This window comes from Scomber scombrus, chromosome 15, assembly GCF_963691925.1.
Source record: "Scomber scombrus chromosome 15, fScoSco1.1, whole genome shotgun sequence".
Classification (NCBI taxonomy): Eukaryota; Metazoa; Chordata; class Actinopteri; order Scombriformes; family Scombridae; genus Scomber; species Scomber scombrus.
Window position 1 is genome coordinate 25758611 of NC_084984.1, and position 15124 is coordinate 25773734.

Consider the following 15124-nt stretch of genomic DNA (forward strand, 5'->3'; position numbering starts at 1 on the left):
ACATACTGTATTCTCACGTACTTTCAGAAAATAATATACAACATATGTTAGTAAAGCAACTGAATAAACGTATATTTAGCCTTTAATTTGGACTTTTTCCTGATCTAAACACATCCACAAACTGAGCCAATCTTGATGTAGTTTAGTAGACAATGTAAGTAACTAAAATTACGAAAGAAAAATAGCAAAAGAGACAAACTCTCCAAGGCAGAGAGGAAGTTATCCAATTATGATTGATGTAGCAGTATATCAAGAGATACGTTCATAAAAGGGACATTAATGTAATAAAACACCAGTGAAAGAAAGACATTATTTTCCAGCAAGCACTTGGTAAAAAGATTTTAAAAAATCAGCAGTTAGTTTGAAGGTGAGGACCAACTGTACCAACGAGCCAAAGATGACAAAAATCCTACATCGGGTTCAAAAGGTGTCAGACTGTGCTGCTAGAATTTACTATTTAACTAATGTAAGTAATTTAAAAGAATGAATGACACGTCTGTAAAACAATGTAACTTTTGGGGAAAATATTCAGTTTGAATTGTAATAAGATCCAGTGTTCCTAAAAATCTGAAACCTTTATAATGTGAGGATACTTTAAAGGGAATTAGACCACTTTCAAATTCCCATCAAAGCTACTTGACAATAAAAGAACAAAACCCAACATTTCCCACAAAAGTAAAATCATGTCTTAAACATACTGTATATGAAATACAATAACTTATGACATTATTGAGATTCGTCAGACAGTACATACACTCCCTGTTCACACAAAATCTGGTAAGCAGCAAAATGCAACAGGTAGAAATTTGAAAAACAGTCAATTATATACTTCAATTACCACAGAGAAAACACGTAGCACAGAGACAACATATAAAACACAACATTACATCAGTCGGTGGTAAAGAAAGGAAGAAAAAAAGAGAGAAATAAAAATGTGCATATTTCTACGAGAGAGCTGTGTTTGTGCAACAGGTTGATTTTTTCCAGAGAACAGGCAGCAGGCTGAAGCCATGCAATGAACGACAGTGTGAAGGGTTAAAGAGAGTCAGAAAGAGAAAGGAGATGAGAAGAACAGAAAAGGAGTGAGAAAGAAATGGAAAAGATATAGAGAAGATGGCTGAGGGCAGTCGACAGTTTGTCTGCCTTGTAGTGTATCTATGATAATGACCTATGATAAAGTTAAATAGACTTTTGTCATATTATATCATTTAATTTAGCTACTTGCAGGATGGCACCCACTAGAAAAAGCTTGGATGCTGGAGGAAACATAAAATAACCACGTATGCAGATGATACGTTAATATTCATATCCAACGTGAGGATTCAGTACTCACAACTAACTGAGGAATTTAAATATTATGTACTCATGTTCAAGCACTGAGGTGTATGTACAGCATCTGCTACTTTTATTCTACAAACAATTCCTCATCAAACTTTATGATTTTGCCTGGGGCTAGGTTGAGACATGCTGTTGTTGAACCAGTTGAGTTCCACGTAAAGGTTCAAGCTCAAAGCTTTTAACCCTGGAAAAAACCAGCACTAAAAAATAAAGTAGAGGCCTTTTCATTAAACCAATGTTAAGTTTTTAATGGGTATTTACACATTTATTTAAAGTGTTAATGTTTTTTTAAGATTGCAGCTCTTTTTAAGCTTATTTTACTACTTTTATGATTGAAAGACGGCTAACTGGTTTCATTAAAAGATTAAAGTGATCATTGCTTTATATAAATCTGACTTGCTGCTCTCTGTGGACAGGAGAAAAAGTACCTTCTGGGTTAAAAAAATTGGCTTTGGAAACATTATATACAATGATGAAGGGCTTTCAAAGACAATCCTGCGACTTCAGTGCACCAAATAGAACTTAAATCAGAAAATATTCAGCTCAAGAAGAGTTTTACATGACTTATGTCTAAGTTAGCATGAACTCAAATAATCCAATATGCAGACGATACTTTAATAGTCATATCATAACATGAGGAATCTGTGCCCACCTATATTATAATTGCATTAAAATGTAAAGCTGTATTCTTCTTAAGGTCTCTAAATTCAGATGATGTTCACACAAATGCTGATAAACATGTTATCCACACTGTAACACCAGTCAAATAAAAAAATTAAAAAGTTCAACTAAAAGAGAAGGGAGCCTTTGGTTTAATCAAGGTTGGTAACAACAGCAAAGAAGTATGCCTTATGCCACCACATACAATGGCATGGTCAGTATAGCACTATTTTCTTACCCTAGCTGTTAAATAAGTGTTGAATCACCATGAAGTGCTTTTGCTGCTGCTACTGGAGTATTTCCTCTTGGTCTCAGCAGGTAAATGTTTCGTTCTGCTTCTTCTGACTCTCTGTGGTTTTTCTTTTAGTGCTTCATTTGAGCTCATTACACAATAAAAAAGTACAACATTATCATAACTTATGGAGAAGATGGACAAATGTCCTTTAATCCCATCCCATTGGGTAGGTGCCTTTGAAAAACTGAGATTGCTGGCATGGGTGGAAAAAATGATTTTAGAAACCTTTCTACATTAGTGTGGACATGATTGTAAAATATTAATAGTGTGTGAGTTTTTAGGTGTTTTAAATGATCTGCAAACACTCCGCTCTTTCTCTTCATCTCTCTGTAAATGCTGAAGTATATTAGAGGGGCCTCCTCATTTATTTCCATGAGAAAAGAGACTGAGCAGGGTTAACAGCACTCTCCTTCACAAAGCCTCTGACACACTCACACACACACACACGGCAGGTTGGAGTAGACGGGCTGTGCAGAGGTCATGGCCGAGCGTTCCCTCTGAATGGTGGTGAATAGGCGTGTGGCGTGAATAAGTCCACACGCTTGTCACGCTTGGCCTCCATTAAGGCGTGACAATAGAGCAAGCCCCCCTCCAAAACACCCGAGGGTGCCACCCATGGCACATGTGTGTGTGTGTGTGTGTGTGTGTGTGTGTGTGTGTGGGGTGCGTGTATCCACACGGACTTGATTTTTAGTGTGTTTGTAGGTATAGAGCTTCTTGTATGTGTGGCAGGTAGTCTCGTGTGTGTGTGTGTGTGTGTGTGTGTGTGTGTGTGTGTGTGTGTGTGTGTGTGTGTGTGTGTGTGTGTGTGTGTGTGTGTGTGGTAGGCAGATGGTGACGGCTGGTTAAAATGTCCCCTATGGTGAACCAGAGTGAGTTTCTATTTGCAAAGAAAGACTCAAAAACTATCACTTTTTTCACCTTCACAAAGTGATGTTTTTTTTCTTTCCGTCTCTGTAATTCTTTTTCTCTACAGATGTTTCTTTTACCCGCTGCTTCACAGATGTATTCCTTTTTATTTCCTTCAACCTTCAACATTGATTACAGCATCAGTCACAACTTCTAAAATTCTTCATTGTTACGGTTTTCAAGCAACTGAGATTATGACAGATTTTGGATGAGTGGAATATCTCATTTATAAAAAAAATACTGTATTTCCCAACCCTTGTTAAAATATATATAATATAAAGAGTAAAAAGGAGCATCACTGCAGTTCCTTTTGTTGCCCATAATGAGTGTCCCCTTTCAAGACAGATTCTGAATAGTTCCTCATGTTAAGTGACACAATATCTCTAAAGGTTGGTTTTATTGTAGTACACTCATAAACATTCAATGTGAAGTTATGGAAAATTATACTTTATAATAATACGTTTATAATTTTTTTTTTTTTTTAAATAAGAGCGGGAATTTTTTTTAATCAGCTGTTTTAGTCTGTAGTAGTATATAAAGTTAACATTAAAAACTTTATTATCACTTCTAAATCTACGAATATTACAAAATGTTGTTACTACTGTCCAATCTTTGGTATTTGACAGCACATTTTTACTCAAGACTGAAGTTTTCCGACAAAATCTGTTGCCTTCATTCTAAAAATATCCAGTGGTGCTGATGATTACACAAAATGCAGTCAGTCTCTCTTGGATAAAACATTTTTGTAAGAGAGGAGACAAGATGCAAAGCTGCAGTCAAAGGTCTGAACTCCAGCTCGAGTTCCGACAAAAACAGCAGAGCAGCCCTTTAAAGACCGGCTGACCGAGGAAACAGCAGCAGCTTCCTCCTGTGATATTTTTCTCGATTTTTTTTATTTAAACTCTCTGTGGGTTTTATTGCCGGTGGGCTGTATTATCAAAACCCCCGCCCCCTCCCTCCCACCTACCCCACAGGGCCTCAGGGGTGTGTGAAGCGAGCGACCCCTCCTTTTGTAGTTACCTTGTTTGATCTGGGCTTGTAGCGCCGGGTTGGAGGGCTGAGGGGGGGTGGCCGGCGTCCTGCGAGGAGTCTCCGGGGTTCCTCCTGGTCTGGGAGGCCTGGAGGAGGATCACAAAGAGGAGGCATGAAATATTAAAGGAGCAGGGAGGAGAGAGGAGGGCCAGGACACACACACACGCACACACACACACACATACAGAGTCACAGAAACAAAAATACAAAGAGCATGTGTGTGTGTGTGTGTGTGTGTGTGTGTGTGTGTGTGTGTGTGTGTGTGTGTGTGTGTGTGTGTGTGTGTGTGTGTGTCTTCTCGGGCTCCAGCCTATTGAATTTTGAGTGGAGGACGCGATCCTGGGTCTGAACAGACCGGAGGCGACCAACTCTCAGAGACACACAAACACTTCCAATACAACGATCAATACAGTGATCAATAGTAGTTGCCAGGCAACAAATCACTGCCAGGGATCTCAACAACCAGAAGTTACAAGTGCCAAAATTCTACTGCAAGGACATTTTGAGAAGCAACAGGAGGTGGGAGGAAGTGTCAGTATGGACATTAATTAATGTTTTAGAGATCATTAGTAGAGCCTCCCACATGGGGTTGCAAAATAAACCATGTGGGATCATACGTTTACCTATCTTTTTTCTTTTTTTTTTATCAACATTAAGTTACACTTCCTGCACAGGTGCCTCTAATTTTAAGCTCAGTGTCTTATTTTTATTTGTCTTTCATGGCCATAGCCCCAGATATTATTTGAGACTTGTTTCTTGTTCATCACTGGATACTTTCACCCTTTCAGACCTAATCTAAGCAACTGATGGGCACTGAGCTGCAGTGTCAAATGCTCCTGTCTTTATATACAAATACAATGTTCAGATTTTCAACAGTTTGTTTCATACTGATATGGAGTAAGAAGTAAATGATAGGTAATAAAGGAGTCATTTGAAAGCATTGCACTTCATTTGGGAGATACTGTGTGAGGAAACCCACTTTGAAACTAAAATCTTAAAAGGCATCAAGCTTCATAATTCATTTGAATAATAATATATATACAGTGTGTGAGCGAGACCCATTCAACACAACAGAGCAGAAGCTCATATGCACCTGCATGTCCCCCACCTCCACACACACACAAACTCTCTCTCTGCCTTTCACACAAAAGAAACACCTCTGACAGCTCCTCACACACACACACACACACACACACACCTTTGTGTCAATGTGGCACACAAAAACACAAAGGAACACACACACACACACACACACACACACACACACACACACACACCCACATACACTGTCACTGACAAGCACAAAAATTATGTGAAGCAAATTCCAGTAAAACCAATGAACTAACGTTTAATCTGATTAAAGGTTAAGTTCAAGTTTTTTCCCCCCAACAGAACTCCTGTAACACTGTATTTACATCAAAATAGAGACCTAATTCTACTCCTCACACTCCATGTGTTTAGAGAATTATATTTGATAACACACTTTATCAGGCTAAATAATTTCAGTATGCAGCTCATGATGTTATCAGAGAGCTTCTTTTTGTACCTGCATATTTAATGTGTGTACGAGCTGGAGAATGGGGGCTTAGGGCTGTTATCTAAATAAAATCTAAATCCATCCATTTTTGTAAAAAAAAAGAAAAAGAAAAAGAAAAAAAATCAATTCAAACCACAAGGAAAAAAAATCTGCCCTGTAAATTCAGTACTAAGCGTTTAAATGTGTCTCAGGTGTGATTGGACATTCAGAGTTAAAATGGTTAAAAGCTGCGAAAACTCTCTTTATCTACAAGTCAAACTTATTGCATTAACATTGAATAGCGGGGCGCAGACAGGTGGTGTGTGTATTTACTGGAAAGGGAAAATCAACCCATATGGACGTGTAGATTATTATGGGTCTTTAAATGTGTCCTTCTGTCCTATCTTGCATTTGAACGTGTCGCCATCTGCTCCCCAAGCACGCACTGCAGCTAGTCTAGATGCTGAAAACTGTATAATGCTACGGACAAGGGAAAAATGACTTCAACAAGCCTGATCCTAAGGGAAGTGCACATTTTTTAAATGCTGTTTACATGTGAAAACGCAGCGCATTCACACTTCAATCTCAGATTTCTGTCCACCTGACCAATAGAGAACAGCTAAATGTTTCAGAGCACAAAGAAAAAGACTTAAAATTTAGCCAGATCATTGACATAGTCTTTAATGAAATGGGGAATACGGACCTTAACATGACTCATAACAACAATAAACAGCCATTTTTAGAGACTGAGGTTAGAAAAAAAACAAACATTGCAAACATAAAGGGGTCTTGGTCAAACTAAAGGACTTCCAGGTCTGGTTCTGTGGATGAGCTGTATCCCTCAGCCAGGAGGTGTTGGAAGAAGCAGTGCTGTTGTGGTTGTTGTGATGAAATACTAAAAACACTAAGAGTTCAGGAGCGCTTCTTTTCCAACTCCAGCACACGGGGAGAAAGCTTTTCTACTGTCATAAATGTAAGATGGGGAACATGAAAAAGCCAAAAAGCCAAACACCTTCAAATATTCAGAACTGGTTTGGAGCGTACAGGAGGAGGCAGACGGAGAGATCCTAGTCTGAGTTTTATAAAGAAGCCTTCGCTTTCTATATGTGGCTGTACGATGACCTGCTCGGATCTAGACACGCTGCAGAAGAATAGTTCTTTTGTTTCTTTGAAAGTAATAAACAGCTCTGAAAACTTTCTTCAGGCTGCGTGGAGTCATTTGTTTCTGATGTTCTAGCTGCCAATTCTTGTTAGTCAACCCTGCTTACTTCCAGTTTATCAGGTTTAGATCAAATTGCAATGTTTCATTTTGTCATAATGTCTGATTGAGTTCATCAACGACACAGTAGCACCAAAACAAGATTACATCAGCTACAGGTGGTTACATTGGTTTGTTTCAAACACATGAAACATGGTTGACAACATCACTGACAGCGGCTTTTGCTTTTCTAATGAAGACTGAGGACTGACTTATGCTCATCCTGATTGACATTGGACTTGCTCTCAAGCACTTGAGACTTATTGTGGACTGCCATTCAAGTACTTCAGACTTGACTTGATAGGACTTTGAATTGACTTAAAACTTGAAATGGACTTGCTGTCAAGGAACTGAGACTTCACATGGACTTGGCTTCAAAGACTTGAGACTTGACTTGAGAGTGGTTTTGAGAACTCTTGTTACTTGACCTGGACTTGACTTTGCTTCAAGGACTTCAGACTGCACTTGAGACTTGCTTTGAGGCCTGAGGTTCGACATGGACACTTCAGATTTGCCCCTAAGGACTTGTGATTTGACTTGACCTGGCTTTGACAAGACTTAAAACTTGGCTTGGCTCCACTGACTTAAGACTTGACTTCAGTTTGCACACTGAAACTTGAGACAAGTTTTGACAAGACCCAAAAGGTTGACCAGTGTTGAGTGATTTGGGACTTGACTTGGACTTGTTCCAAAAAACTCTGGGAAATTTGTCAAATTTGGGATCTTTTTAACCATCTCTGAAAACCGCTTTTATTAAACATTATTTATAGGAGTCTTTTGGAATCTCCGGATTCGATTCTGATTCTTTGAGTCCTAATTCGATTCAAAATCAATTCTCAATTCTTGATTTAAAACCACTTATCAATTGAATGAATAGAAAGGGGGCGCTATTTTTAGTGTGTACCAAACCATTCACTGTTATCCTTAGTCCAAAAAGTGTAATTTACTGACCAACAATCACTGGTTCAATGTCTTCTGTAAAAACAGAAGATGGTGTGTGTGATTTGAAGTAAGGGGGAGGTGGAGTGCTCCACTGTGCTATTATTAACGTTATATTACTAACTGTACTGTTAGCCCTGGGCAACAACATCTTTGTCCAAGACACTGAACAGGTGGAGAGTTTTTGTTTTGTTTGTTTTTTTAAATAGATTTTTTTTATTAGACAGGGACAGTTGAGTCAGGGTATGACATGCAACAAACAAAAGTCCACCGCCGGAATCAAACCTTAGACATTGTGGTTATTTAGTAGTTATTTAGTTTAGAATTATTATTTTTGCCCTACTAGACTTGGTTTGAGTTGCTTAATACTGCAGTGTGTGTTGGTCAGCCTATCTCAATTGTTACAGCTGGAGGTCACTGCTCCACAGATAACACTAGTCTCTGAGCAATATATTCGCAATATACTTCATGCTCGTCTATCAAAGGTGATTAGTACTATGTCATGAAATGCTTGGCTTTTTTGAAGATGAACTACAAGATAATTCTAGCGTGTGTGCATTGTAGATTGTCTGGGTGCTGTGTTGCCTTCACGATTGAGTCCCACCATTTTCATTCGGTCAACATCACATTATTCATTTAAAATGTAGAACACCATTATATTTTACATTTGTGAATCAGTTAAGAATTATAGAATTATGTAAATTATTTTTTTTCATCCACCCCCAATCAGACAAAACTCTACCAATGAACCTGTAGCCTTACCTTAGCATTAGAAGATACTTAAGTGGGTTTTAAGGTATAAAAATAACTATGCGTGTACAAAGACTAAACTACAGATCTGGTGCACTGTGGAACTGAACATTTTAACCAATTTATTCAATAAAGATGATTTAATACAAAGAGAACTAAATCATAGACTGGAAACAGGTGTAATAAAACTCAGAGGAGGCTGATTAAAAAAAAACCCACACATCTCACCATCTCTCCCTTTACTTCTTTTCTCTCTCTCTCTCTCTCTGAGTGTTTCTCTCGCTTGCCCTCCCTGCAGTGTTATTCTGTACGGGGTTGATGAAATGATAAAATGTTGTGTTGGTGTTGCAGCAGCAGGACCTTGACCTCGGTGTTAAATCTTTCACAGGGCAGTGAGAGCTCAGAAAGACTAAACAATCAGCTTCTCTCTCTCTCTCTCTCTCTCTCTCTCACACACACACACACACACACACACACACTTCTTGATGGTGGTTGAACTTCAGCTGCTGCTGGTTTTTGTTGTATATGTGAACAGCGTCTGTGTTTCTTTGCTTTGAATTCTGTTTCTATTTCGACTTGTTTGGGTTGTTATTTTATTTTTTGTTTTCAGCTGACGACTGTTCAGGAGTGTGTTTTCCATGCCTGCTGAATCCAGATGTGTTGAATGTAGATTTATTTCTATTATTTCAAAATATAAATTACGATTTGGATTAAACAGTTCAAATGTCAACAACACCTACGCCCCATTCAGGAGTCACTCTTATTTTAGCTCTGGTTTTGTCTCCACAAACTCCTGAGAAAATATCTGACTCTTAGGCTGCTAAATCCTCTGCTATGTTCACCTGCTAGTTACTAACTTTACCTGCCAAGCACCAAACTGCAGACAGACAGTGTACAATGTGTTTATCAGGGACTGTTTGTTGAAAACAGGTGTTTGCTAGAGAATGCTAAGATTGAACCATATAGTCAATGTGGTGTAACACCAAAACTATGTGTTATGAGCTGGTGAGAACTGAACTCTTTCACAATTCATGTAGTCATCGATTCATTGTTAATATAAAAATATTGGCTGGAGGAGCTTTAAGGAGATAATTAAAGTTTAATGAGAGATACGTTGAGATGTGCTATTATCATTAAATATTGATGTGACATTACAATATATCAGTGTACATTTTCTATTATTTATTTTGTATCATTTTTAATCCTCCACGTTGCCATTGTTTATAACATGTTTTATTTTCAATTTAATGTGATTTTTAAAGAGCTCTTCTCTGATTACATTTTTTAAAACATTAGAAAAATATAATCAAATTGTACTGCGTGTCTGTATATGTGCCCGTTTGTTTGTTTGTTACCTGGCCGGTGCCTTCTTCATGTGTTCCCCGACGAAGGTGGCGTTGGTCATGCCCATTAGGGTGTTGGCCAGCGAGATGACGGACAGGAGGTGCTGTGTGGTGACGGCCCTCGACAGGCCGTACGTTCCCTTCCCGACGATGTCCGACAGCATCAGCTTCCGACCCGTAGCCAGAGACAGCTGCCGCAGCAAGGACTCCTGGGAGACGGAGGCAGGCAAATTAACCAGGGAGGCTAAAAATACTAATGTGGCAACAGCTTTTCATGTCTTACTCTTCAACTGACAGACTACCGATCACATTTACAAGTAATGATTCCGCCTTAAAATGTCAAAAACTATCACCTAAAAGCAAAATAAAAGGAAAACACGAGATACATGTGAGCAGCTAGAGTAAAATTCTTACAGATTAAATTTACGTCAAATGTTTACTCATTTATGTTTGTTTATGATCAGGGGCCGACCACACGGGTACCTTGAAGGTGGGCAGCATGAGGGACATGTGACCTCCTCTGGAGATCAGGCCGAAGGAGATGGGGCAGTGTGGTCTGAGCATGCCCAGTCTCTCCAGACAGATTCCATCCAGCTGCTCGTTGAGGCCCCAGGCGTGCAGGCAAGACATGAAGAGCTTGGCCGTGTCCATCGTCAGGTTGTATTCCAGCAGGCTCAGCGACTTGGACTTCTCCTCGCGCCTCCTCATCTCCTCCTCCTCTTCCTCGTCTTCGTCCAGCAGGTGCTCCTTGATGGTCTCCTTCATCGTCTCCTTCACCTGTTTTTTTTTTTTAAGAAAAAGAACCAATCCACATATTTTCAAAAATAGCAGTGTAATGTCTTTTGTTTTGTTCTGGAGAAGTTTTGTCAAGTCTGAGAAAAAAACAAAAACAAATGATGTAACCACTGTGATGTCACCAGGGTTATCTCAGCTTGAACATGGAGACATTTATGAGAACAGCCTGAGTTATTAACTAGAGAATTAGAGTTTAAGAGACATGTGTATTTACTTGGCAGGGAAGGTCTAATGAAACATTTTGAGTTGCATCATGGGAAATGTAGGATTCCACACTAGGGACTAAGTGTCAGGATATCTCAGCCTGTTTCAATTTTTATTATGTCTCTGACAAGTCTTCAGACTTTATGGAAGTGCAACAGTAAAACTTGAGTGACCCTTAAGACATAATTTATTGTGTCTCTGTAATAGTTCAGAGAACAAACCTTGAAATGCTTTAAAAAAAAATGTAAAAATAAATGAATAAAAATATGAATGAAACAGTTCAACATAAATCATGTTAAAAATTGAAAATAAAAGATAATACAATGTAAATAATAGACACTTTTCTTTTTAAAGTTTCATTATTATATGTTAATATTTTTTATTTTTTTCAGTCATTAGACTTAAAAAAATTAAATTAATACCACATGAAAGAGATAATAGAGGGTAAATGAGGAAAAGAATACGTTTTCTAACATTTATAATTATAGATGGATTTTCCCTCCTTTGTGTTTGCTGACCTGTTTGAAAATCTTGTTGGCCAGAAAGGACCCCCCCTTGTCGGCCCCCGCCTGGCTCTTCTGCAGCGTCTCTGGAGACACCAGCGTGGGGCTCGGTCTCTGGGCTTCCTCTGTCAGCAGCTGGATTATCACCGCCTCCACGTCGAAGAACAGCACGTGCATGTCAGGGTCCGTCAGGTTGGTCTTCATAGCCTGCACCACCAGGGCATTGTGGGAGTATTTCGGCAAATTGCCCTAGAGAAGAAAGAGACAAGGGAGAGAGAGAGAGAATATTTTAAACTGAGGAAAACAGATGTTAGTCCGTCTGTGTCTGAACATCTGCAGTTAAATGTGCCACAAAACCAAAACTACACACACAGCTATTTAATCAATTACTGATTAAAAAAATATAGATTAGTGTAGCTATAATAACCAAATGTAAGATAATCTTTAAAAAAATGTGTTGCTACTAGTTGGGGGAATGATGTTTTCAATCCATCATTCCTATAAACTATCATTCAAACACACACACACACACACACACACCCCATCAGCTGTAATTGCCACCAATCCTAACCGAGCACTCGATTCTAATAGTATTAGCAGAGACACCTGCGTGGAGCTGTATGTAGAACAGTGCTGTTTGTTTACATGTTAATGACCTGATGAGTGCAATCAGACCATGGTGATCCTGTTAAGAGTCCCAATCTGATGGAGGAGAATGAAAACAGGGGGAGGAGGAGGAATGGAGGGCAAAGCTTGATTTGAATCTGGACGTGTTTCATCAAAGATCTTCTATTTGCTGTTCTGAACTCGTGCAGCACTTTCCTTCAGCAAAGAGGAGTGAGTCTCAGCAATTTTATGTTTTAATAGCTCCAACATATATGTAGGTATCCTCTGTTGTGTGTGCCTGTTATGTTATGTTATGTTATGTCCAGGACTTCTGCCTTCATGAAGATACATTTAAGACTTCTTAAGACCTTTTTTATTGGACATAGAATGCAATTAGGTATGAACATACAAAGGAAAGCCAGTAGAGATTATATGACCTCTATATCACATGTTGTAGTGTGGTGGAGGTGTGGTAGCATCTCCAGAACAAAAAACTTTAAACCATACACTGTAGCTCCCAGTGCAGATGTAGTTTAAGGGGATAGCAAGAGTGATGCTTCGAGTATACTTCTCTTCTTCACACTAAACCAAAAAGTATAGTCGCCACCTTAAATAGATCAAGACTCAGGTCACCTGATATGTGTCAATCCCTTTCCATATTTACAGGTGTACATATAAATGTGAGGAAGATGATACTATGACACAAAAGAAAACATTACATATAATGAAAAACAAACAGAAAAATACATAATGTTAATAATATGTGTATATATACAAACATATGTACAAAAAATACATAGACATATAGATAGGACACTCAGAGAACAATAGCAAAGCATCAGGCTGTTACTCTTGATGTCCCATTAAACTACATCTGCATTGGGGTCTACAATGTGTGGGGGCTACAATCCTCACATTTGAGGAGTGTTTAAACTCCAGACTTGTTCACACTGTATACTGTACATGCTAAATCAGCATTACTATACTATTACATGAATTCTGCAGATGTGCGTTTCTGTGGTTCTAATGTGTGTTCCTGTATATGTGTAAATACTTCAGATTTAGATGTAGATTTTCTATGTATTGTTACTATAATTGTAATGTATCAGATAACTGGTATTTTCTCTGTGTTGCACTGTTTTCATCCCGTCATGATGTTTAACCTCACTCAATTGAGATGGATGTGACTGTGTGAGAGGGACAGAGAGAGAACAATAATTATCCATGGAGAGTCCTGACCGACTGAGAGACACAATACACCTGCAGCTGGGACGGATGGACACACACACACACACATCAGATTTGTGAGGCTGTGACGTCCATGCTCTGGATTTGCACATTGCTGTCACCGTATCACATATGTGTAACACTCTCCTGCCTCTTTTTTCTTTTTTCACTAGCATATATGTGATTGTGTGTTGGTTCTCGTGATTCTTCTTAACGCACAAACAAATGTGACAGTGTTTTGGACCAGAAAGTTTAGCAATTCATTTATTCAATGTGCGGTTTGATTCCAGCTCAGATCGCTTTCAAGGACTGTAGAATAAATCAGTGTGTCAGCGTTATGATACACACAATGAAAGCTTAAGCTGATCACTGAACATAGTTTGTGTTTGATAAAACGTCTTGGAGATTCAAGGATTTGTACCTACAAAAAAGCCACTTTGTGTTGTGCCTCATCCTCATGTTTCAGTCTGTGTCTGTATATATTTATCAGCCTACGTGTGTTGTTTGGGTGGATGAACACTGCCATCTAATGGTAGACAGCTGCATTACACACAATGATACACAGATTTATGCTGTTGGTGGGTTTTGTGACCTCATGATAAATATTTTCTGAGGCTGAACACACACACACACACACACACACACACACAAACAGGGGATACAACTGGTCATAATCAGTCATATCTGACTTTTTTTTGGTGCATGACAAAAAAAAATGCAAATGTTGAAAAAAATGTGTGAGATCTCTTCGGTACCAATTAGATTTACATTTCAAAGACACATTTGTGTTTTATGTCTGTTCTGACATTTCAATTATCTACACCTATCTGTCACACACACACACACAATGTCCTATAGCTCCTGGGCAGTAGGTCTAAAGGTCATTGTCCTGCAGGGCCCTTCTGGCAAACAACACTGGAGTCCAACACCCACACATAAACACACACACGCACGCACACGCACACATCTGCAGATCCCAGTAAGTCTCTCTCACACACACACACAGTATAGAGACATCACATGTAGACGCTGAATACAAACCTAGAAAATTCTCCAACATTCTATCTCTGAAAGAGGGAGATCACTCATTATGTGTTGGTACTCACTGACACTGATCTACACGACTGCATTTAAAATGAATATTGAATATAAAAAGACAGCTGGTGGGAGAATGAAGTCATGCAAAAGTAGGCAGTAATCAATACGTTGGAATTAAATTAATCTGGGAAGCGACAACCTGATGTACATGATTCAGTCTCTTGAACACAGATCCTTAGCTGCAGAAGCTTCATGACAATAAAATCAAAACCTAAGCTTAGAAAAACATGCTCACAGTATCGTTTGGTCTTTTTACCATAAATACATTTTGAAATCATCCCATTTTATTAAAATCTCGTTTTTTCTGTTTTCAGTCAGTCTGGCAATTTTGTATTAAAGAGCACAAAGTCGTTCGTTGTCTTTCTGAGAGTTTATTCGGTCGCCTGCAGACGTACTCTGCTGTCTCAAGTGTGAGATGGCACGAATGAGCCTAGAGCAGGGGAAGTTGTCAGATTATATACAATACATTATCTTGTAAAAAGTATGATCTTGTTCTACCATCAGAACAATGTCAGCACAATAGGCACGTTATAATGTGTTGTACAATCAGGACAATGATTAATCATTAGATTATAACATACATGGTGTTCACTCAATCAGCATTTCATGTAACATAAGTGGTGTCATGGTCAGCAGATTATGACACACACA

General features: G+C 38.8%; 1 protein-coding gene across 2 annotated transcripts in view; it reads right to left on the reverse strand.

The window, feature by feature from the left end:
• The window catches only part of LOC133994917 (WD repeat-containing protein 7), a 107501-nt gene that overhangs the window by 66527 nt on the left and 25850 nt on the right, over window positions 1-15124 (reverse strand). For both annotated transcript variants that reach the window (XM_062434155.1, XM_062434154.1), the window contains exons 16-19: window positions 11558-11791; window positions 10524-10817; window positions 10053-10249; window positions 4223-4320 (exon numbers count right to left, since the gene is read on the reverse strand). In XM_062434155.1, the coding sequence (XP_062290139.1) occupies window positions 4223-4320; window positions 10053-10249; window positions 10524-10817; window positions 11558-11791 (823 nt within the window). The remainder of the gene's footprint in view (window positions 1-4222; window positions 4321-10052; window positions 10250-10523; window positions 10818-11557; window positions 11792-15124) is intronic.